The sequence below is a fragment of the Lepisma saccharinum genome, chromosome 9 (genome assembly GCF_977018435.1).
Source record: "Lepisma saccharinum chromosome 9, izLepSacc3.1, whole genome shotgun sequence".
NCBI classification, from domain to species: Eukaryota; Metazoa; Arthropoda; class Insecta; order Zygentoma; family Lepismatidae; genus Lepisma; species Lepisma saccharinum.
The window spans coordinates 88,335,606-88,360,843 of record NC_139237.1 but is presented as its reverse complement, the minus strand read 5'-3'; the positions used below and the strand labels follow the sequence as shown (position 1 = coordinate 88,360,843).

Below are 25,238 nucleotides of genomic sequence, written 5' to 3'. Positions count from 1 at the left end.
TTTTCGTTCGATAGAACTTCTTGGGAACGAGTTAGGGTTTTCTAAGAATTTAAATACATTAAGTGTTTCCAAATCACGTATAAATGTTATGATAAGATTTAATGGCCCAGGTTAGAAACTCTGCAATAGTTCAATTTACTGTCTGGTAACGTTTACCCCCCCCCCCCAACAAAAAGCTTACTTCGCACAGTGTATGCAAGACAAACTTTCCATTACTAGTGACAATAACTGGGTTGATTTTTCAAACAAATAAGTGTTGCTTATGGGAGAAATTACTGTTGCGAACGCTGGACACTGCAATATGTCCCACACTACAATCACCACATGAATATCCTTGAGTACTCACGCTATGAGAGGAACGCTGCCCATGATTGTTGTAGGGAAACAACCTACGCACTTGCACGCACAGACGCAGGCTGGTAACTGAAAAAGGACACGGCTTCGACAAGATTCCCTTTCACGCCGGTCACTCCAGACGTCGGACAACATTGTTACGCCATCAGCAGCCCGGGGCGGACTGCAGCACGGGAAAAGTGGGTCAGGTATTACTCCTCGTATATGGAGTGAAGAGTCATCGTCTTAACCTTGCTCGACTTTTTTCTTCTTCTTCTTCAGGTGAAGCAATAGGTTAGCCTTTGCCAGCATGCTTGCTGACCCACTGTGGCCTCATTGGTCAAACCTGGCGTTGAAATGTATTGCAGAAAATCGGTTACAGAATGAGTCAAGTGCATGGTTCCAATCTACAACTGGCACAATAACGTTGCAGAGATAATGTATAAATTTGTCCATAAGCAGTAACATACCAGCGACATGGACCAATCGAACGCAGGCTTGTACGGTTTGTCGTGCCGCTTGGTGTGAAATGTCGCTGTTGATTGGCTCTTTCCAAAGCGTCATGAACCGCGCGTCGCTTCGGTCTGAAAGCTCACTAAGGGAGGGTTTAAGGGGTCCGAAAACTTCCAATTGGCTTAGTAAACATTTTGAATTAATTACGCAATGAAATATACAATTAATCACTTCTGTATACTACTTGGGAGAACTTAATGGTTTATTTATAATGGATTACAAATTTCAGCCGATAACTGCACCAACAAACTTGACAAAGCCAATAGAACGTTGTGTTTAAATCATCAAACATTGTACATGTTGACATTTTTATTACGTCAATAAATTATAGGTTCAAAAATATTATAAAGCCCAGGATTTTTTCCAGGGAGGAGGCAAGTAAGGTATTTTCTTCCCAGGGGGTGAGGGGCAAACAAGGCAAACCCCCCCATAATAGTGTTCTCCCCTAAAGAAACATTGCTTCAATTTGAAGTTATAATATTCATGCAATAATTAACATATATCAATGTGGCTGAAATGAAATTATATGCGTAAAATATGTAATGTTTTATAGACTTTCATTTGCCCCCTCTTTCGGACGTCCATGGTAAGGCCTCCGGTTGGACACACTTCTAGTGTTTTAATGTAGCTCGTTGGGGGTGAAGCCTTCAATGCGCATGCGCGAACAACAAACTAAGGCGACACGATGCACGGTATTGAGAAAACGGCCCATAGTCCGAACGACGCAAGCAACAATCGGCACGTGCAGCTTATCGTGTCGCTTCGGTTCGAAAGATTCAATTGATTACTGAGGGTTCGCTTCCAAGCGACACGTCTGTTTTAAGTTCACTTTATTCACAGATCGGGACTGGACATGCTACGCCATCGGGATGCCTTGATTTCGCCAGTCGAATGCAGGCTTGTTAGACCTGTCTTGCCGCCAGGCCCTTAGCTAGAATTGATCTCCAGGGGGCTCATGGGTTTCAGGGGGGGGGGGGGGCTTTGTAAACCAATTCCATTTTTTAAATAAAATAATAGTATTAAATGAAGGTAAATTATGTGGGGGGAGGGGTCATTACGTTACATAAAATTTATAAATATAACACAAATACTACATTTTTCTACATCTTTTAAAATATCTCTTGAAGTGTTGACAGGTACTGAAATCGTCCCTTACACACTCCATACTGCTTTAGATGTTACAGATATTTATATCACACAAAAAAATGTACAATATTCAATCACAGCGCCTCCAGTACATTCCACCCTCGGCCGAAGCAATGAAACTCTTCTTCGTTCCCAAAACTTGGGAGCTGTTGACCTTCGTAGCAGACGCGAAGGATATTTACATCATGACATCATAGTCAGATTTCTGTCTAAACGGAGGCCGCAACAGGGGCAATGAAGGTACAGATAGAGAAGCTCCCGCATGAAAAAACTTACAAAATCCAGATAATCTTCTAAATACTTGCAGCTACTTAGACTTCAGCAGATAAACAAGATGAGCGAATGTAATAACTGCTCATGTTCTGTGGATTTATCCTTAAAGTTGTGAGCTGTCTAAATTTTCACTGCAAACAAATTATACAAAATAGTTTTACCTGATGTCAAGAGGAGATGATGACAATGCCAGGGGCTGAAGGCAGTTCCAGGGGGGCTCAGCCCCCTTGGCCCCAGCCTGGCTACAGGCCTGCTTGCCGCTACGGTGTAAAACGTTGCTGTTGATTGGTTTCTTCCCAACTGACATGTGTCCTGTATTTCACTTCGGTGTGAAAATGTCTGCCAATATCCCTATCTCATTTAAGAGCAGAGACAATGTACAGTGGGATCCATGAACATTTTCATTAATTTTTCTCTTCCATCCTATGTGTTTTTATGCGATGGATGTTTATGTGTGCTGGTGCAGAAGTTGTCAACAGCTTGTTTTGAGTTTTATTTTAATTCTTGAAGCTCTTATTGGGTCAAATAAAGTGCACGAACATGGTGATGGAAAATTTGCACGGTAATACTCATGGATCCCACTGTACGAGGAAGATTACCTCGTTTTCCAAAAACATGTAATTTTTCAAAAAGTCAGAAAAGTATGTAGGGCAGGCACGTAGCCAGGGGGAGGGCTAAGGGGGCTGAAGCCCCCGAAATCCTACACATATCTAATTTAAATAGTGTATAGTGGTAATTAATTTTACTTCCTTACCAGGATTAAACATTAGATCGAAAAAAGTTGAGTGTATAATAGAGGAACCAGGATATATTATTATATTCTACCATGTAATCCAAAGAATAAATGGAGCCACAGCTTCCAAAACTATGGTTTTCTTTGTGAGAGGTCACATAATATAAACTTTGCGAGTAAAATTTACCCCTAACTTTCAAAGCCTCTTTTTTTTAACGGAATGTGTAAAAGTTAATAACAAAATACAATAACTATGAATTTCAGTACACTAACTGTACAAAATGTAAGGAAAATAATGGACAACAAATGTGTTAGATATTCAATCATACGGTGGATCGAGCGTCTTCATTTGTAAAATGATAATAATAATAAATTTGGATTAAAATTGGTTTCATATTAATGTAATAATTATTATTGTCATTATTATTTCTACTAATCAAGTCTTATCAGTGGCCTGACCCCTCTACAAATATTTCTGTGACGCCTGTGCTGATAAGGGATGAGCCGCTCCCGAATTGAAATCCTGGCTACGGGCCTGACTCAGGGGACTTAAGAGAACAAATTATCCATTTTTTCCCGCCAAATCGGAGGAAGCTGGAGGTAAACTTGTCCCATTTCCCGTAGTTTGGTATAAAATGACGTCGTGTAGGCGTACATCTGTGAATTCATATGATTTTCAACCGGAGTGACAATACTGCCAGGATTTTCATATTTGTCTCATATTTTCATGTAGTCCGGAGTAACGAGTTAAGAGTTACGAATTGAAACAGTTGCTAAGAAGTCAAGATAATATTTGGGGGTGATTTAAATAGTAGAAGCTATAATCTTCCCCCTTAGGCACACCACTGTCAATGTGGATTTAATATTTTTACATTTTAATAATAATTAATAGTAATAGTAAAGAAATGTTATTAGAACATGCTTGTTTCAGCATAATAGAGTTGCTTTTACAACAATCTAACTTGTGTAGATAAAACTAAATACACATTGCAACTTGCAAGCAAACATACTAAGAATTCAGTGTAAACTGGAGTAGATTTTTGAGTGCACATGAGTCAGATAATTCAAAGAGAAAAATATTTGTCAAGTGAGAGCTTGGTTACAAAACAGAAAAATGGCAGAATTGAAAAATTGCCCGATATGGTTTGTTTTGCTTCATGGCTGCAAGATATAATTTTGTTTATTTTTGAATAGAGTATTATAGCATATGGTTTTCCATAAATTTGCTGCATTGTGGATAAAAACTGATAATAAGTTATTGTATGCTTTGCGTGTGAACATCTTTTCGAATTATATTAATTTTTTTCAGAGAGAGTTGTATTTTCCTCTTGCGTTCCATAAACTTTCAGTTTCTAAGTCACTAAAGTGCAAGACCATGTTCGATATTTTTCTTGTAATTTCGGTAACAAACTCGAAACCATGAACCAGCTATTACAGGTTACAGCCAACAGATAGCAGCACATACTCATCAAAGCAGAGAAGTAGTTCAGTCTAATGTCGCTAGATGGGAGTAGTGTCGAGCTTACAGCCACTTTCGCCTCGGATGAATTCGATCCAGTTTGACAACATCGCTGCAATCTAAGCTGGAAACAGTTTCTTATTTACATTACATAACGTTTGCATTTGTAGCCACTATTCCGATCCTTTATTGCTGTTTTGGCAAATACATACATGTATGCCTTATGTAATTGCACGGACAGAGGTTATAAATATGTTTTTTCGTGCCTTGCAACGGCGATGTGTTTTCGAATAACATTTTACGTCAGCCATTTTAAACGGATATCTTTAAATGTGGATCTTGGTGGTATTTGGTTTCATGGGGAACAATGTGCAGTGTACCCTTTATGACGTAAGTTTACGGCGAAGTATCTTCTGTTACATTCAACTCTGATCTGCAGATAAATTGCACTTCGGCGAGGCAGGAGCGCCATACCGGTGAAAAGAGATTGACAACGATAAATCGTTTCATTGCTCAACAAAGCCAGCTGTAATATTTAAAGATCTCTTCGGGCAAGGACGATTACATGGAGGCCATACCGTAACGCTTCTATTGGATGCGTGAGTGAAATAAAGCAGTGGCGGTTTATTTCTTCTGTGAATTTCCCTTCGTGTTGTCAAGCATTTAATGCATTTGTTTCTTTCATGGTGGTAGTCTGTTCCGTTGTCTAGTTTCTAGTCTCGTTCTGTGCAAGATACTTTTGTTGGGAGCGGAGTGGATAGGGTGGAAGATTTTTTTATTTCAGGTGTTTTGGATACTGAAAATCCCTTACTTCCATTCTTTTGGTCCGCCGTATTATTTCTTCCTCCCTCCCTCTGTCTCCTTTTATACTCCGTTTCTATTTTCTTTTATACACTGTTTGTGTCTTTCTATTTTATTCCACTGTTTCTAAAGCTCTTTGTTTCTTGTTCTGTCTGTACGTCTTTTTCTTTCTTTTTATCTTCCTTATCTGTCTTACGTAGTGTCACAATCTCTTTCCATTGTCTATGCTCTATTTTCTTGTTTCTCTACCTTTCTGTCTCTCATTCTTTTTTCCTCTGTGTAACTTCTATCCCCCACCACACTAGCAGACGACTTACACAGCTGCGAGCGTCGAATTGAAGTATGCATTCAAGAAGATGGTGCGCATATTGGACATGTACTCTAACAGTAAGCATTACATATCAATCATGTGCAGTAGCGTACGCAGGATTTCATTAAGGGGGGGTGTTATTTCTAAAACTTTTTCCCAAATTCACATTACCATTGTTTTATTATACTTTAATTAAATAATAATAATCACAATTAATTAATAATACTTACAACTAATTAATTAGGTGAATTAATACTAATAATACTACTAATAACTAGTAGAGATCTACATAAATATAGTATTTATGAAAACAATAGAACGAAATTACTTTCTAGTCATCCGATTGATTGATTGATTTAGTTTATTTTACTTCGCGTTTTGTGCCTCTTGGCTAATTTGCGAAGATGGGGATGAGTGATGAAATGATGAAATTGATGAATGGACATTCACAAACAACCAAGCCCGACCGGGATTCGAACCCGGGACCCTTGGCGTCGCAGTGCGATGTGCTAACCACTTTTTTTTAATTTTTTTTTTTAAAGGAGAGCCCCTAAGCGGAAGCTTTCCCCATCACACTTCATTCTCTCATATCATTTACATTTCTATTTCAGGACTTTTCAGGACAGACAATCACAAATACCCATGCCTTACCCGGGACTCGAACCCGGAACCCCTGGCGCTGTAGCGCGCTCTGCTAACCACTACGCCACGGAGGTCGACACCACTCGGCCACAGGGTCGGGCTCTAGTCATCCGATTTTTATCAAATCCTAACTAACTAACTAACGAACTCTCTAGCCTTCTTAAACCCGAAGGTTCATGGCTGCAGCAACACAGGCCTTCTATCTGTCCCTATCTTGAGCAAGATCTATATACTCTCTTCCATCCCTACCGATTTCCCTTAGGTCCATCTCAACGTTGTCCCTCCATCTTCGGCTTGGCCTTCCTACTGGTCTCTTACCATCAGGTTTCCCAACAAGAATCCTGTAAACTCCTCTTTCCTCTCCCATTCGTGCCACATGGCCTGCCCACCTAAGTCTTCTTGATTTAATTATTCTAATAATATCTGGACATGAATACAAATTATGTAGTTCTAAATTATGTAACCTTCTCCACTCACCTGTCTCCTCATCCCTTTTAGGTCCAAATATTTTCCTAAGGATCTTATTTTCAAATACTCTCAATTTATGTTCCTCTTTCAATGTAAGAGAACAAATTTCAAACCCATATAATACTACAGGCAAAATTACTGTTTTGTGTATTTTAACTTTTAGTTTCTTAGATATTAAACGAGAAGACAAAAGTTTATGAAGAGAGAAGTAACATGCATTTCCTGAATTAAGCCTACTTTTTATTTCCTCTTTAATATAATTTTCATTTGTTAATATTACTCCTAAGTATTTGAATTTGGAAACTGGTTCAAACGAGTTGTTATCAATAATTAGATTTTGATTATTACCTAACACTTGGTTTCGGCCTGTAAGCATATATTTAGTTTTCTCTTTGTTAACTTCCAAACCTATCTCTTTAGCAGTTTTGAAAAATATTTTAGCATTATTCTTAATTGTATTCACATCATCCCCCAGTAAGTCTACATCATCTGCATAAGCTAACAACTGAGTCACACCATTTAATTTTAGTCCTTCTTTAGTCTCTTTTACCTTCCTAACAGCATATTCCAGGGCAAAATTAAAGAGCAATGGAGATAATGCATCTCCTTGTTTTAACCCATCATGAATTGTAAATTTGTCAGACATATTAATACCCACTCGAATTTTACTTTCTGTTTCACTGGTGCATACTTTTATCATACTAACAAGCTTCTTAGGTATTCCAAACTCTACTAATATATTATATAATTTATCTCTTTTGACCGAATCATATGCTTTTTTGAAATCAATGAATAGCTGATGGACATTTTGATTATATTCCCACTTCTTTTCAAGTGTCTGTCTGATGTGAAAAATTTGATCTGTAGTTGATCTGTTGCATTTAAATCCACATTGATGATCACCTATAATTTCATTAGCATATGGGGTTAGTCTTGTTAAAAGAATGTTAGATAATATTTTATATGTTGTTGAGAGTAGAGAAATTCCACGGTAATTATTGCAGTTCATTTTATCACCTTTTTTAAACACAGGAACAATTATGGATTCTTTCCACTGTTGAGGGATTTCTTCTTTATTCCATATTAAACAAATTAATTTATGAATTTGACATATTAATGAATTTCCACCATATTTAATTAACTCAGCTGGTATTAAGTCAATGCCAGGTGCTTTGTTATTCTTAGCCTTTTAATAGCATCTTTAACTTCAGTCAAGTTAGGTTCTGGAACTAAAGGTTCTGCTGTGTGTACTTCATTTACTTCTGATTTATCTCCTACATGGACATTTAAAAAATCAATAAAGTAGTTCTTCCATCTATTTAGAATATCGTTTGGGTCAGCTAGAAAATCACCGTCTTTATCTTTTATCAAGTTTACTTTAGGTTGCCACCCCTTTCTAAACTCATTTACACCTTTATATAAATCTCTGATATTTTTATTTTTGCTGTTTGTTTCAATTTCGTTAATTTTGCTTTTCAAGTAATCTCTTTTTTTACTTCTAAACGTGCGGTTAACTTCTCGCTTTATTCTATTATAATTGTTTAGATTTGTATCATCAGAGTTATTTAACCACCTAAGTCTAGCCTTATTTCTTATTTCTATTAGATTATGACATTCATTATCAAACCATGGCTTACTTTTTCTCGGTTTATGGTATCCTATACTTTCTTTAGCTGCTGATTCTATTGCATTACGTATGTGCTCCCAATTCTTATTTACGTCTGTTTCATTTATATTTTCATCATCATTTAAATCCTGCAAAACATCAAATCTATTTGACAGTTTAATTTGGTAATCTTTCTTAATTCTTTCATCAGTAAACTTTCCTGTATCAAATTTTAGAACTTTTAGATTTTGTTGCTTATGATTTATCACTGAGAGTCTTTCTCTTAATTTAGCAATTACTAAATAATGGTCACTGGCACAGTCAGCACCTCTATGTGTACGAACGTCAATTATACTAGTATGCCTTCTCTTATCAATGAGAATATGATCTATCTGATTATGAGTTTTACCATCTGGAGAAGACCAGGTATATTTATGGATATCTTTATGTTTAAAAGTGGTACTTTTCACAATTAAATTCTTTGAGGTTGCAAAAGTAATCAATCTTATACCATTATCAATACTTAATTCATGAAGACTTTCTTTACCAATCGTGGGTTTAAATGTATCTTCTTTGCCAATCTGTGCATTACAGTCACCTAACAGAATTTTCATATCATACTGAGAAAATTTATCAAAGACCTGTTCTAACTCTGTATAAAAATCATCTTTAGTATTATCATCTTTATCTTCCGTTGGTGCATGTATGTTTATTAAAATAATTTTACACCACCTACCCTGTAAAACTGCATATGATATCCTATCATTAATAAATTCTACTGTTTTAAGAGCCGAGATAATTCTATTATTTATGAAAAAGCCTGTTCCAAAATTATGATTTTCAGTACCACCATAGAAAAAAGTATAATTTTTAGTTTTACAATTCCCTTCTCCTGGCCACCTAACTTCCTGGACAGCTACTACATCTAATTTATACTTAACTATCTCATTAACTGTACACTGAAATGCCCCAGGCCGGTAAAGGCTCAGAACATTCCAGGTGCCTAATTTAATATCCTTATTCCTAATGAAGATCTTATCCTTAGTCCAGGGACTTCCCAAAGTAGTCCCCACCCGGAGATCCGAACGGGGGACTATTTTACCTCCGGAATATTTTACTTTGGGAACATCCATGGCCTTATATTGCTTATTCTTGACATGGCTTTTTACAGTGCAGAGTTGTCAGCTCTACGCCTAACCCCCAATATGAATGGAGGAACTACTGCAGAAGACAAACACAAACACATTGGACTGCACAACTACTACACAAGACACACACAAACACATCACAACTATAACACAATATAAACACAAACACACCACAACTACTACACAAGACAAACACAAAACTTTGAAAGCACACATTATTTATATCCATCCAGCTAGTCCCTCACACTAGTCAAGACAAGAATACTAGTCAATACAAGACCTAACTTTAGAAATGGTGAAATAGAAGCTCATTTATCAAATCCTGGGAGCATTTTTTCGTTTCTTTGTTACGAAATAATTGTCTGGTCAACGAGGTGAGACATTTTAAAGAGAGATATTCAAACGTGCTGCGGTAAACAATACAATGGGAAGGCGAATTGGTGACTTTATTCTTGTCTGCCTAGCCTTTGTCTATACATTAGCCTCTTACAACGAACCAATAACTTTATTTTGTTAATTCTCATTGTTCACACAAAAAAAATACATGTTCGGTGAACACTGGTGTACATAGAGGGATGGCCGATGGTGTTCCAGCCCCTACCGAAATTTTGAGAAAATCAGAATTTTCAAATAAAAATCCGTTAAGAACTTTAAAAAATCAAAATGTGTAAACGCGAAACCTCTTTTAAAGTGAATCCCGATTACCATTTTTGTTTTTGAATACAATTTTAATACACTGAAAAGCTCCAAAAATACGAAATATTTTATTATGCATCCTGCCCTCCAAAACGAAGCCATGTGCTATCCACATTTACTATTCCAGCGCCTCCGAAACAAAAACCCTGGGTACGGCAGTGTATTTAACATTGTTGCAAATGAGATACAAAACAACTTTTTTCTCTTTTAAATCATAGTTGCCCCAACCTAACCTCATAAACTCGTGTTTATTTTCAAGGCATCACTCTGAAAGACGCGTGTGTTTGGAATGCTGTGCTTTTCTCCATGCTGCATGGAAATAATAATTCAAATTATTATTATTATTATTATTAGTAGTAGTAGTAGTAGAAGTAGTAATAGTAATATTATTGCCCGAGATCATTGACTGTGAAAAATTGGCCATTTAATTTTTTTCCCATAGCATTTTTCATAATATTTCACAAGCTCAGGGGGGGGGTTAAACCCCGTAATCCCCCCCTTGCGTACGCCACTGATCATGTGTATGTTTGAGTTTTAAGTCCACCTAGTAACCTGACTTTTGCTTCACCCTGTATTTACATAAAAATTTTCATGGACGACATAAAAATATGCCATATACAAGTTCAATATTTATACAAAAATTAGCATGACTTTCCAGAAATGAAATAATAAATGTTACATATCTTGACAAAATTGAATTTGAAATAAGGAAAGCCACCCTTTGTAACTATATTGTGACATTATATGTAAAACGGATATTATTATGAACAAAATATAATTCACGATCCTAAAAACCGATATTTATATTCAAATCGTTGAAAAAGAGTTATTTTATTTATTAACGGTAGCCCGTTTTATAATAATATAGCGAGGTATAAAATTGTTATACTGTTCTAGGGCTAGCTACAATGGAATTCTTAATTTTCTTCATGTGTGTTTGCGGCCGAACGACTTTAGCAACTTCTCTGTGCAAATTTAGGTTTTCCCCGTTGTAGTTTGTTGTTATTGTTATTTTTACAAAACTGCAAGATCCAAAATTACATTATATCGCAACACGTAACTCGTTTGGCAACATTCTTATTAGTCTTATATTGCATTATCAGCCCCTCTTCCCCCTCGGTATAGCCGCCGGCAGGAACTCGAGCGAGGTAACATTAAAACAGAGTTCTGGAGTTTGGAGACAGGGTATGGTCCCAGAAAGTGTGTCACAGCTGGGGGACTATGCCGCAGGAATTTCACTTAGGTTTAATGTCCCCCCCCCCCACACACACACACCCTCCCAATTTCGACCTAAAGGGTATTGAAGTTTAAGGGCCTTATTGATTTTGTATCAGCAAAGCTTTTGACGTTGGCCCGGGAGCATTAGAGTCGGCCATTATTGCAGAGTGTTGCCAAGAAGAAAACCAGGGCCATCTGTGCTTCTTTTCTTCAGCCAGAGGTGTTAAAATTGCAGAAATCCCCTTGGTTTGCCCGTACTAAGGCCTCCGAATATTCCATCGCAGCGCAAGACCATTGCAGTGATTATCCCTGATAGGTTCTGGCACCATTATGCCTCAAAGACCACAAGAGGGCGCCACGATCATTACACACCTTGATCCAAACTAAATACTACATTCTTATCTCGTCCACGCTGACAATAGTGGCAAATAATGGCTTTGTTTTGACCGGCATTGTGAGTTGTTACAGTCTTGTGTGGTCTAATCCGTTACAACGTTGAACAGATTACTAAACTCTGAGACGCACACAGACGGATCTTCACAATTGCTGCATTAGAACCACTTAATACCAGCGAATTATTAAACACAATTAATGGTACTAGTACATCAATAGACCAAGTTTAGGAACATTTTCCAAAACGTAACGGTGATTAAACCGTAAAATTTACTGCTGATTTACCGTAAGTTCATTATATAATATGTTCACCGAAAATAAGATTGATGAACAGATTCTCTCGGGCTATCGACCAGGTGAGTTGTGGAAATGATGTGGACATGTCCCAGAAATAATAATAATAATAATAATAATAATAATAATAATAATAACAACAATGTTTAAATTAAAACAATGAAATTATAATTAAAATGAATATTAATTAAAATATGTAAATTTATTAACATTGCATTTTTATTATTACATGAATACTTAAAAGGATAGTATAAAAATATAATTATAACAGTATATATTTATTATTTAGTTTGTGTGTACTTAAGATCGAAAAATTTGTATAAAAAGAAGGAAATTAATTTCTAATAGTTAAAGAATTGAATATTTATCGAATAATTAAAAATGAAATGTTCTTGATTAATATTTTATGCATATTATCATGAGTAGTAATGTGCATAAATCTTCATTAGTATAGTTGACGCGTTTTCTTCGTTACCGTCCAAGATCTGAAGAGAGCTGCCGCCACGAACGTGGGTGGGGATAAACAGCGGGCGAGTTGTTTTCGTCCAATCACACCCAACCTTCATCTAATGGGCGCAGCTGTCATTCTGCTCGTCTACTCCACGTGGAGTCTCAGTCACATGACTGCAGATACACTGTTGCCGTACTTGCAACTTCAATGTGGAGACCGTGGGAAGGAGGAGGGACAAGGTGGCGTAGAGTAGATGTGTGGCAACACTGTGCGTTGAATGTGATTGTTGCAGTTGGTGGGCGCGCTCCGTGGACTTCAAAGCCAGGCGGTCGTTAATATAGTTAGCGCGTCGACTATACTGTCCTTCAAAGCAGTATGATCCCAATGTAATAATTCTTGTCTTCCAAGTTCATAGGAAATAAATAACTATCGATTATAGTACAACAAATGCTAAAAAGTACATTTTCGTTATTTGATTGTAGTATTTCGTAAAACGGGACCCCTGTACCCCCCTAAATACGTCCTTATCTATGATGTTGTTTCTGCACTTGGCGTTTTTTTTACGGTATCATATTTGGTATACTAGCTGTCGGCAATTTCACAGTAAAATTAAAGTAATATTTTTTTACAGTGTTTAACACCAATGTGATGGATTATCCTTATTATTGTTCCTCAAGGAGTGGCAAACCCAGAAATTTCGTACAGAGTTTGATGCTTTGAGTCTACGTTATGCACAGTAAGGCTAATCGGGACAGGACCTACAGTTTAAAGTGGGATCCCAACCACTACGTGCCTCCACCGGGTATCGAACACGGGACCCCTTGGGAGGCTATCGTCTCATGTTATGTGACATTTTCTTTTTAAAGAAAGCTAGCTTCAAGGAGGGTTATAATCTCCCCATCCACTCCCCTGTCACAGGGCCTTGAAGAACGTAGTGTGGAAAACGACCCAAGAAACTGGTTCCCTAGACGGATGAGAAACATAGATGGCAGTGCGATCAGTGTCGGTGCTAATTTTCTTATGAAAGTAATGCGGCTTTGTTAGTTTTTGGAATATATTATGTAGATTTGTTTGTCTTGAAAGGCGGTAAGTGAATTGATGGAAACAGTTATATTTGTGGAGTGACTTGCAGTCACGAAATGGCATTAATTTGGAAAGAAAAGTAAAATAAAATGAATAAATAAATAGCATGCGTGCGTAACACAAGAAGAAACATCGCAATGTGATTCCGGACGTCAGGTCTTGGACTGTGTATTAGAGTTTATTTTTGTATGTTATTAGAATATAAATAGTATCCTAAGAGATATTTCATACCGAGGCGACAAACCACAAGTGTCGCTTGAAAGCGAGCAGTCGGTAATCAATGCAGCCTTTCGAACCGTAAGGACACAAGCTCTGACTGCACCGTTTCCTCAAGGAGGTTTTAGACCAAAGCGACATGCGACAAACAATACGAGGATTTCTCACCAAAGCGACACGGGTCCTTCGGTCCAAGGCAACTTTCACACCGAAGCGAGACGCGACACATGTCGCTTGGAAACGAGCCAATCAAGAGCAACATTTCACATTGTAAAGGCAAGACGGGCAGCACAGGCCAGCGTTCGGTTGGTGAAATCCTCAAGCGATAATTGATTGATTGATTGATTTAGTTTATTTTACTTCGCGTTTTGTGCCTCTTGGCTAATTTGCGAAGATGGGGATGAGTGATGAAATTGATGAATGGACATTCACAAACAACCAAGCCCGACCGGGATTCGAACCCGGGACCCTTGGCGTTGCAGCGCGATGTGCTAACCACTCGGCCACAGGGTCGGGCCTCAAGCGATAAGTGTCGCGTGTTGCTTTGGTCGTCAATATCCCTAAAGCAAGACAATCATTGCATCGCGCATGCGCAAACAACAAACCACGGCAACACGTTGCAAGCTATTGAGGAAATGGCCCAGTTTGAGCGACATACAAGCGACACGTGTGGCTTATCGTGTCGCCTAGATCTGTTGTTCGCACAATTAGCAGCAAACGCTTGCTAATAGACTGAAGTGCCCCTTCAAGGCTGTCGCTTGTCACTTAGTTGGGAACTCCCCCTGTAGAGCATCGCTTCGGTCTAAACAACCCTCCTTTAAGGAGCTTTCCGACCGAAGTAACAAGTAGCATGCGAATACGACATATAAACGTGTCGTTTGCTGTTTCGACCCTCATGCCCAATGAATGCTATTTTACAGTCTGGAAGTGTCTGTGTCACTAGTCGCATCAGTGTAAACATCCCGTGTCGCTTGTCCCATTGGTCTGAAAGTTTCCTTACACTCATGTCGATGGCATTAAAGACGTTTTGTGGGTTTCCCCTTGCCGTTTCATGCAATCATCATTATCATCATTGCCGCGATTAGTTTAAAGCGGAAGAAAAGAGACAGTAAATATAAAAAATATAAATGCTTCAGTGTGTATATCTTTAAAAGAAGTGATGATGATAATTATGAACCTAATTCATACACAAAAATTTAGTTACCAAGAGCATTCCACGCGTATCTTTTCTCCCGTATTATTAATGAAAGTATAACGATAACAGGACGTCGTCGACTGTATAGAATGTTCGTTAATATCTTCGCGACCACTGTACCAAATATCATAGCAATTATCACATTCCTAGAAATGCTTCATGTAAAAGAATCAGACGTTGCATCGAAAGCTACATTTACTTCCATTATAAGCAGACGAATGCCATGCACCGAGACCAACACCAGCGCCTCTAGCGGTATCATATTCGAGTGGAACCAGCCAGAGAGCCTAGAACCTTGCCGTTTTCCACACTACGTTATTCAAGGCACTGTACCTATGTCATCCTCTCCTAATGGGTAACGCTTCTAATGGCAGTTGTACAACCAACAGCAAAAGGAACAGTGGGCGAATTGTGTATCACAATTTTCATTGTTTTCCACACACTGATAGGACCAGTGGAGGCGATTGGGTCCCAAAACCGGGGGGGAGGGGGGCAAGGTGCGAAAACTGGGGTCAAAGACAGTTTATTTCCCTTTGTAGATAAGTTTTAGCATAATACAGGGGCAAAGGTGGCGAAAAGTGGGGAGAGGGGGCAACTGCCCCCTTCCTCCCTAATCGCCGCCACTGGATAGGACCTCCCCGACGACGCAGTGGTAGTATCAAGGGGTCCCGGATTCAATACCCGGTGGAAGCACATAGTGTTTCGGATCCCACTTTAAACTGTAGGTCCAGTCCCGATTAGCCTTACTGTGCATAAAGTGGACTTAAACCACCAAATTAAGCAATCAAACAAACCACACACTGATGATAATGTAATTATGACGTTAATTAGTAGAGGCCGAGTGCTGCTTCCAATCAACATAATTCCATTCCTTAAAAAGCAATACCGGATGTATGACGACCAAAAGTAATGAAAGTAGCGAGATACAATTTGCTTACCATTATATTTGCCATTGGCTGTAGCCAGATCGATTCACGTACATCTTCTACTGCTTATTTTGTTATTAATTTTATTCAGTGGCGTGCGGTGACAATTTTTTGTTGGGGAAGCAGATCCCGAAAAGTTAAGATTGATTGATTTGCTTTTATTTCACATCGCCTTTTGTACCAGTTTTGGCTAATTTGCGAATATGGGGATGAGTGATAACATGATGAAATTGATGAATAGACACTCACAAACATCCATGCCCATTTCGGGATTCGAACCCGGGACCTCTGGCCTCGTAGCGCCTCAAGGGCCGGAGAATAGTTAAGAAAACCAAGAATCCATTGCTTCTACATGGTACGTTATACTGAAATATAAGCACTCTTACCTGATTCTGTTTCCATATTGTCTCTGGTACTTCAAGATGGTCTTCAATCACCGAGTATTTGAAAGTGAAAGGTGAATGTCCTGGCGAAGTTGTTCATTTATTCGAACCTAATTTGGCTTGTTGTCAAACAACAGACGAAGGCAGATGATTGATTCAGTTTTCACGATTTTCACACATTGCAATATTCACAAATCCATTTTGGCACCACGTAGTTCTTTCCGTAGAAAATAGTAAACAATGGCAGTACTAAAGTTTTTTAAGCTCTCGGTTTCCACATAACCACTCTAACTTCCCTCAAAAACAAACAAAGCAAATGGAATAGAAACTCTTAACCTCGCAAAGCGCTTGGAAAAAAACGTGGCCGCGGCCAGCGAGTGTTACGAACTCTATTTGGCGGATGTGTCTATGGACGTGATGTCTTAATAAGACCGAACGCTCTGAAACGTTTATATTCACATAGAATATGTCATACGCATGTCAGCAATCATATCTTTGTGTTTATCGTGTGCTTTGAAACTTTATGGTTTATTTAATAATATTAAAATTGTAACTTGCTTGGTTGATATGCTACAACGCTGGCGTGGACACTTACTCGTGCAGTTCGCACCATTGAGGACATCAGTCTACTTTACGGATGACATCCCAGACTTGCTTCCATCCTTTGCCGATTGCAGTACAAAGTTTCCCTCCACAAAAAAGGGTCTCCCATTGGCTGATTCAAGGTCACCAGGTTCTATTGGGGATTCCTGCTGGCGTTGGCTTTTAAAAGCAGGCCAGGGTGATGTGCCACCGTCCCCGGGCAGATGTTTTGTCAACAAGCCACGAAAGGGTGTGGATGGTCCCATATCGAAAAAGGACTAACATTACAGGCCTACGGCGGGTTGGTTCTGTTGAGGTAACAGGGAAGAATTAATGAACAACTAAAAGTTTAAGAAGTAATTTTGTAACGCTGTGGGCAAACACTGCTGGCCTTGCTGTACTCGAGTGCACACGCATGGTTTTATTACTGTTTCCATGTTCTCCCTCTCTGCCCTCCCGTAGCGTCGAATCAAGATCTTAAAAAACAAAAAGCTACCAAGAAGTGTTGTCGTCTTCATTTTCACAGTCTTGGGCAACGCGTCTGAACTTGTGGAAGCTAGCGAGCGCTCCGTACACTATTGCTGACGGATAGAACGGAAGTAGAGATGAATCAAGACGCGTCAGTGCAATGAACTAAGCTAGTCATAGGGTACTTGTGGATGGAAGCAAGCGGTGAACATTGCGACCTGGATCTTCCTGGTCGATGTTATATAAATGGACGTCGATTTTTGTCCACGAATTCCTCCAAAATGTTTCCCAGAACTGAGAAGTCCAAGTTTTCATGTACAGTCACCCGACAATAAAAACACTAACTTCCCCACTAGGCTTATGCGTGTTGCCTAACGCGTGCGTTTTAATAGCAGCTTTTCAATGGCAAATTCTACCACCGCCGTCAACTAGGCAACACACACAACGCCTTGCAGACAAGCGACTATTTCAGAATCTAAGTGTCCCATTTTTATTGCCTTTTACTGTACCTTTAATACGACCCATATGCTCCCGTCTTTATCTGGACTTACCCTGTTCAATAAGTCTATCACTCCTTGATTAGCCATGTTTACGTATAAATACAATAGTGAGATTCAAGATGATGTATCGGGACTTATCTTTCAATAAGTCTATCACTCCTTGATTAACCATGTTTACGTATAAATACAGGGTGGCTCAATAAGTCACTTAACACCCTCAGTACAAGGCCACTGCGGCATGGAATTTGAAATTGGCGGTGACCAACCGTTATCTGGCCAAGGGGGAACCACATTGACGCCACCCACACGGTCGGCGGCCATCTTGATGTCCGCCATCTTGAATTCAACTTCAGAATTTTAAATGGGAAGGGGGTCGTGCGACATATCAAAATGGGCTAGAATTTCACGAGAAATGCAATGGTGAATGTTTTTTCGACGTATCTTTAACCAGTAAAAAGTTATGACTGAATTCTTGTACCAATTTGCTCCTTTTCGAGGTGTTAGAAAAATGCCTTAAAATTTGTTTAGCGCTTCGGTAATGCATCGAGATCAAAGTGACGTCTATGGAGAGACGTTCGCATGCCATTGCACATTATTTTAATCGGGTACATCCATGAAGAGCTGTGCATTATGAATGGTTGTCGCGAACAATTTACAGTGTGACACTTCCATTGAATTAAAAGTCCTTCACCATTGCATTTCTCGTGAAATTCTAGCCCATTTTGATATGTCGCACGACCCCCTTCCCATTTAAAATTCTGAAGTTGAATTCAAGATGGCGGACATCAAGATGGCCGCCGACCGTGTGGGTGGCGTCAATGTGGTTCCCCCTTGGCCTGATAACGATTGGTCATCACCATTTCCATGTTGCGTGCTGCAGTGGCCTTGTACTGGGGGTGTTAAGTGACTTATTGAGCCACCCTGTACAATAGTGAGATTCAAGATGATGTATCGGGACTTACCGTTCAACAAGTCTATCACTCCTTGATTAGCAATGTTTACGTATAAATACATTAATAAGATTCAAGATGATTAATCGGAACTTACCGTTTGTGTCTTATCACTTCTTAATTAGCCATGTTTACGTATACATACAGTAGTGAGATTCAAGATGCTGTACCGAGTGCAGTATATAACACACCAATTCATATTCATTTCACATCAGGCCATGCAAAAGAATTACTTCATTCAAATACACTATACAGCAATTTTACACTAGGCATTGCTTTGATGTCACAAATTCCTATAAAAGTTTAGCCGCATCTATGATTCTTTTTTGTGCTTACGTTACAGATTTTTTCCTCGTGTGAAACAAAGCCCAACCGAGCAACGGGGCAGAACGACAAATTCATTTCCATCGCACGAAGCCTCTCTTTCCGTCCACCGAAAGATTTGCATAAAACCGTAGTTTTTTTGTGCAAAAGCATTTCCATACCGCCACATCCACAAATCCAGGATCTGGAAGAAATGAAAGGGTTTTGTGGTTGAGAATAGGCTGGCTTGACAAAGTGTAGATAAAGCCAGCCAGTCCCTTCCCGTGAAGAAGGCTAGCGCTGCGAATGTAGCTTCCGCAAAGATCCGAGAAGGTTTTTGAAGCATAAAGGAATAAAGCCACCGAGACTTAGAGAGAGAGATTAGGCTTCAGGCAATCTACTTCAAAACTGTCAATTCCGGGGACATAATTTCTTATCTCTATCTTTAAGAAGTGCCTTGCAAACGAAGTGAGCTTGACTGCGCGAGGCACGCCGGGAAAGGAAATCCGATTTGTCACTCACAGAGAGACGAAATCGCTGCTGCCATCTATTGACCATAAAAGTAACTGTGAATGAAACTAAGCAGATTTCGTGATTGGAAATTCGTTTTAGTGAGAGTTCGGTGACCGTGTTATGCAAATGGAATCTACCCGCACATTTACGACTTCGGATGAACGTCAGTTTAGGAAAGGATGCAAGCCTCAACTTATTCCTCTTTTCCAAAATAAATCTTATTGTCGTAACAAAAATCCAGAGTTTGAAAATAGAACGAATACGTCAACGTAATATGAACTTCATGTTCACATAAAAAGAAAAGCAGTTTTACAACAATAACTTACCGACTCCTTGTGGAACAATTCTATCCCAATTCAATAACGTAAATCTCGGAAACAATAAAAGAAATATGCCTTTTCAAAAGATTACTTTCGTCAGTTTAAGGACAAAAGAGAATCGTTCCATATTTATTAGTACAATGTCGTATATGATGGCATCCCATTCTCCTGGCAAAATGCCATATACTTACACCCACACAACTACATATATAGTAAGTACTGCAGTATCATATAGGCATAATACCCGAAAACATTTCAACAGCAAAATAACCAATTCCAACAATAACTGCCTACAATACAACACCCACAGCAGAGAACTTGAATAATTTCGGTACTATGTGCTGGATATTAAAATGTTGATGAAACAAAATAAGTCTACTTCTTTTGGTATACCCTCTTTCACTTTTTTTAAAAAAATCTTTGCTGATATTACAGAAGGGAAGTAGTTGATCTCCGTGGCGGAGTGGTTAGCACATCACGCTAATAAGCCAGAGGTCCCAGCTTCGAATCCCGGGAAGAAGAGCGAAGTAAAATAAACAAAATGAATGAATCAGTCAGTGTACTGTTATAATTTTTACTTCGTTTTCTTAGTTTGTAGTTTGATCGCGGCGATGATCGAAAGTGATGAATAGAATAATGAAAAGAACACAATGTCCAGGTTGGGATTTGAACTCGGAACCTTTGGTGGAGAATTTTTTATTCCTCTTGTCAGATCATTGTTTGCCTTTATTCCAGTGTTGGTCTACCAGTTTTGGTGATCATTCCTGGCACGCGATACCCAAAACATGAGATTCCGTATGAAATTAATTCACTGGATGAAAAACAAAACTGTGAAGTCGAGAGTTCACAGTTGACTGTGATGGATGTTCCCTTCGCCGCCCCGAAAGTAGCGGGAGACCAGCTGGTCTCGCAGGCGGCATTTGACAAAGAACCTCTTCCCTGCCCGTCTCTCCGTCTTGGTTGTTTCTAGGGCACTCGCCGCCTGCAAGCTAGCTTGCTTCAAAGAGAGAGGGGGAGAGAGAGAGAGAGAGAGAGAGAGAGAGAGAGAGAGAGAGGCCGTCACATCTGCAAACCACGCTCTGAGTTTTTGCTAAGGAGACAGTTCTTGCGAGTCACCTTCAGTTTTAGTGGTCTGATTTTCCCCCTCCCCCCACAATTTAAAGTGAAAATAATTTACTACCTTAATTAAATATAGAGTCTTTTAGGGATATTTAGTAAAGGTTAAAAATCATTGAAAACTGATATATAGGGAGCGGAAGTTGATGACCTAAAAATATAGGTATATGACCTATAGAATGTCCTAAAAAATGCAAAAAATGACCAAAAAATTTGTTACTTTCAGGTTAAAAATTGAAATGAAGAGGAAATTAAAGAAAATTCAATCTTGCTTTTTTTTAAAAAAAGGCACCAAATAATACCACTTGCATATTCAATTAAAATATGCAACGAGGTTTTCCAATGGAAACAACCGACCAATTGAATGAATTGGTATAAAGTGTATTAATTTCCCCCATCTTTGCCTGGTGATATAGTGTGGTGTTTCTGTGGCACTGTAAAGAAAAAGAAATCCTGCGAGATATGTTCACCTTGGTGAAAAGACTCAAGAATATTACCAAAATGAAAGAAGTGACAAAATATGACGAAAGAATACACCGAATATTGCGAAAAATGATTGGAAAATGCCGACCTAAAACCTGAAAATTGGCAAAAAATGCAAAAAAAAAAGCACTTTAAAATTATCTTTTTTGGGTTCTAGACGAAGTGTAATGTTGTGTATATTTAATGGGCATCGTGTCCGAGATGTCAGAAAAAAGATGACATATCATCAACTTCCGCTCCCTACTGATATATACCCTTCTGACGTCACCGCGGAGTATTTTTATTGTTAGGCTAAATGCTTTCATTGTTAGGCGTGTTAGGTTTCGTTCTATTAGCATAAATTATGAATTTGCAGTATATTCATGTTAAAACTTGATATGATCCATATTTTTATGTGACGTCACCAGTAGAAAATATGTCACTAATATATTTATTTTTTGTGAAAGAAAGCGTAATTTCTTTGTTATTATATGTAATAATGCACCTTGTTTGTAACGTATATCTTTTGATTGTTGTTTATTGTATTTTATGCTACATTATGGGTAAATTACTGTATCTTCATGTTTGCGAGAGTGCACTATACGAATTTGTATTTCTAAACATGTATAGATGTCAGTTTTGTTGGTAGCATCTTTTTGTAAATAGTGAGTGATTCATCTGTATTTGAATCTGTGTTCTCGAAATAGTATAAAAGCGAGGATATCGCTTAAGAAACAACACACTTTCGCCTCGGATCGACGAAGCTTTTAAGCTTAAAAAGAACTCCTCGGTGTTGTGCATACATCTTAGTATGGTAGTTCGGGGCACACTTTAAGGGAATAATGGGAGCAAGGGAGGGAGAAATAAATACACCTGGGAACGATGGAAATTACTTGGGCACCTTCGTACCAATTCTAGATGAGGAGGTAACAGACAATGAATACTCTCTAGCAATCAACTCGCTAAAAAACGGGAAGGCGGCAGGCAGGGATGGCTTAACTGCTGAGATTATAAAGGGCACAAATAAAAATTCACTAATGGCGAAAATGGGCAGGGAAATTATGAATGGGCTCTACCGGAAAGGGGCTGTTTCCGGAAAAATGGTCGGATACCATCATTTGCCCCATCTACAAGGGTAAAGGGGAAAAAAGCAATCCTAACAATTACAGGGGGGTCTCATTACTGTCCGTACTGAGCAAAGTGTACTGCCAGATATATAGACGATTACAAAAATGGTGCGAAATTTTTGATGTTCTTTCTCCTCTGCAAGCTGGATTTCGGAAAATTTTTCAGACAATAGACAATGTACTTTTCTTCCAGACATCGATACAAGAAAAACTAGGGGTCAAAAGGGGGAAATTATATTTCTTCTATGTGGATTTCGAAAAGGCTTTTGACACGGTCAACAGGCAAATGTTGTGGGCAAAATTGTGGGACGTTGGGGTATCCGCCAGAATGATCAGAGCTCTCCAAGCGGCATATGAAAAAGTTAAGTTTTGCGTAAAGTGCGGGAATGAGGGCGTAACAGGGGCAAATGAATCAATACTGGGGGTGAAGCAGGGGTGCGTTCTCTCCCCTCTGCTGTTTATCCTCTTCATCAACGATATCGAGGAGGAAATAGCGCAGAGGGACACGGATCCACCAACGATATCCGACGTAAAGGTAGCACTTTTGTTGTACGCAGACGACCTGGTACTGACTTCGAACACAACAGCAGGTCTACAGAACGGTCTAGACACGTTACACGGATATTGCGGGAAATGGGCCATGCGAGTAAATATGAAGAAGACCAAAATAATGGTATTTAAGAATGGGTACGTATTTGGTAAGGATGAACAATGGAAATACGGAGAGACAAGTGTCGATAGGGTGAAACAGTACGATTATTTAGGCATGGTGATGACAATGACGGGTAGGTGGGCAAGACACGTACACAGGAATAAATGTAAAGCAATTTTTGCGTTAGAAAAAACAAGAAAAATAAAATACAAAGTACCAAATATTCCAATAAAAATTCTGGAGGGGGTCTACGAGGCCACAGTTAAGGCAACACTGTTCTATGGCATCGGACTATGGGTCTGGGAGGGAGAGGAAACCGTAAACGTCGTACAGTCTAGATTCCTAAAACAAGGGCTAGGAGTAGGGAGGGGTACGGCAACATGTGGGGCACTTAGGGAAATGGGAAAATTAAGAGAGGAAGTGGATGCCAAAATGAGGAGCATTAAATACTGGGCAAAACTGATCACCATGGAGGGTGGAAACTTGAAGAAACTCTGTGTACAATCACAGATAAGGGGGGGGGGTAATGGGAGGTAATGGGTAGCAAAAATAAAGACGGAATTATACAGTATAGGGCTAGGATGGGTGTGGGAAGAGGGAATAGAGGGGAGAATTGATATGCAGATGCTAGACGCAGAATGGCAGAATGCGACGCAAAAATATCGTTAACATCGGCGAAAATAGTGGATACGGATCGAGAATGGGGAAGGAGGAACTACGTAGATTTGTGTGGGGCAAAAGAAAGGTCAGGATTGGCCTGGTTCAGACTGGGGGGATGGGCACAAGTTAAACTTAAACGGGAGGACGGGAGCGTAGAATGCCCGTTATGCGGCGAAGACGAGACGAAATTTCACATTCTCCTCCAGTGCATAGAAACAGGGGATGCAACAAAAATATATCAGGGAAATAAATGAAGATAACATTGAGAATATAATGACAAGCGTTATTAGGAGGGAGAGACCGAGAGGGGGGGGGAGGCGCAAATAAGGAATCTGGGAACTTTCCTACACTACGCCTGGGTAAAGAGAGCAAAGAAGCTCAGTGGGGATAGCGAACATGTGTGAAAGGGGGGAGGGGTACTAAATAAATAAATTAATAAATAAATTTGAGAAAATTTAGGAACCACTCAGGTAACAGTGCAAGTATAGGGAAAGATTTGAAATGAAATAGTGTTTGTGAACTCCCAAGCAGTGGTGAAGGTGGAAGCAGACTAAAAAGAAGGAAGGGTGTAGGGAAAGTGCACGAAATTTTTTTTCACTTGTATGGTATGTATAGCTGTAAAGGCTCATACTGGAAATAAATTCTATTCTATTCTATTCTATTCTAGTTCGGGGCGCAAGCTAGGCCTATGTGATCATAGGTACGCCGATAGCCATGCATTGGGTTTATGCGTTTTAATTGAGTCAATTCATCGACAAAGCGAAATCCTCGCCTTCGTCTCAAGTATAGTTGCATTATAATTGCAATAAATAAAGAAACCTTTCAATTTATACATACTGCAGTAATGTGGTTTAATTTCTCTGTGCTGTGAATATTGTCTTTGCCTAACACTATCCCTGTACCTGAGAGGAGTCTGTGTACAGTGGTGGAAAAAAGTTCTTCCCCATAAGACTTTAATGGCAGTAAATAATGCCGGAAAGGTAGGCAACACACATTGCACCTTTAGGTGATCGGGTGATTCTGTCTGTCTCAAGGAGCAACTCGTCTTTCATGCAATAGCCAACAGACACAGGAAATGTAGGAAAGTCACGTGACTCGTCAGGTGGAATGTTGTTCGTCATAAAATCGCCTTTTCTCAAGCCAGGTCGCAGAACCGACAAGAGTTATAGTCTATGTCCGAAAATGATTCTCCTAAAACCGTTGAACGAAACGCTAAAATAATTCTTGCCTTAATTACAAAGGCTACTATACTATATGTGCCGCGGTAGCTCGGTCGTTAGGGAGTTTGATTACCATGC

General features: G+C 39.2%; 1 protein-coding gene across 2 annotated transcripts in view; it reads right to left on the bottom strand.

Moving 5' to 3' along the window:
• LOC145992813 (superoxide dismutase [Cu-Zn]-like) overlaps nucleotides 1-25,238 on the bottom strand; it is a 72,128-nt gene that overhangs the window by 8,898 nt on the left and 37,992 nt on the right. Inside the window, exon 1 of one of the 2 annotated variants that reach the window (XM_083129200.1) lies at nucleotides 347-416. The exons of the other annotated variant lie outside the window; for it this stretch is intronic. Within the exon in view, the coding sequence (XP_082985326.1) occupies nucleotides 347-369 (23 nt within the window). The 5' untranslated portion in view covers nucleotides 370-416. Of the gene's footprint in view, nucleotides 1-346; nucleotides 417-25,238 lie in introns of those variants that run through there. 2 annotated transcript variants of the gene reach the window in all.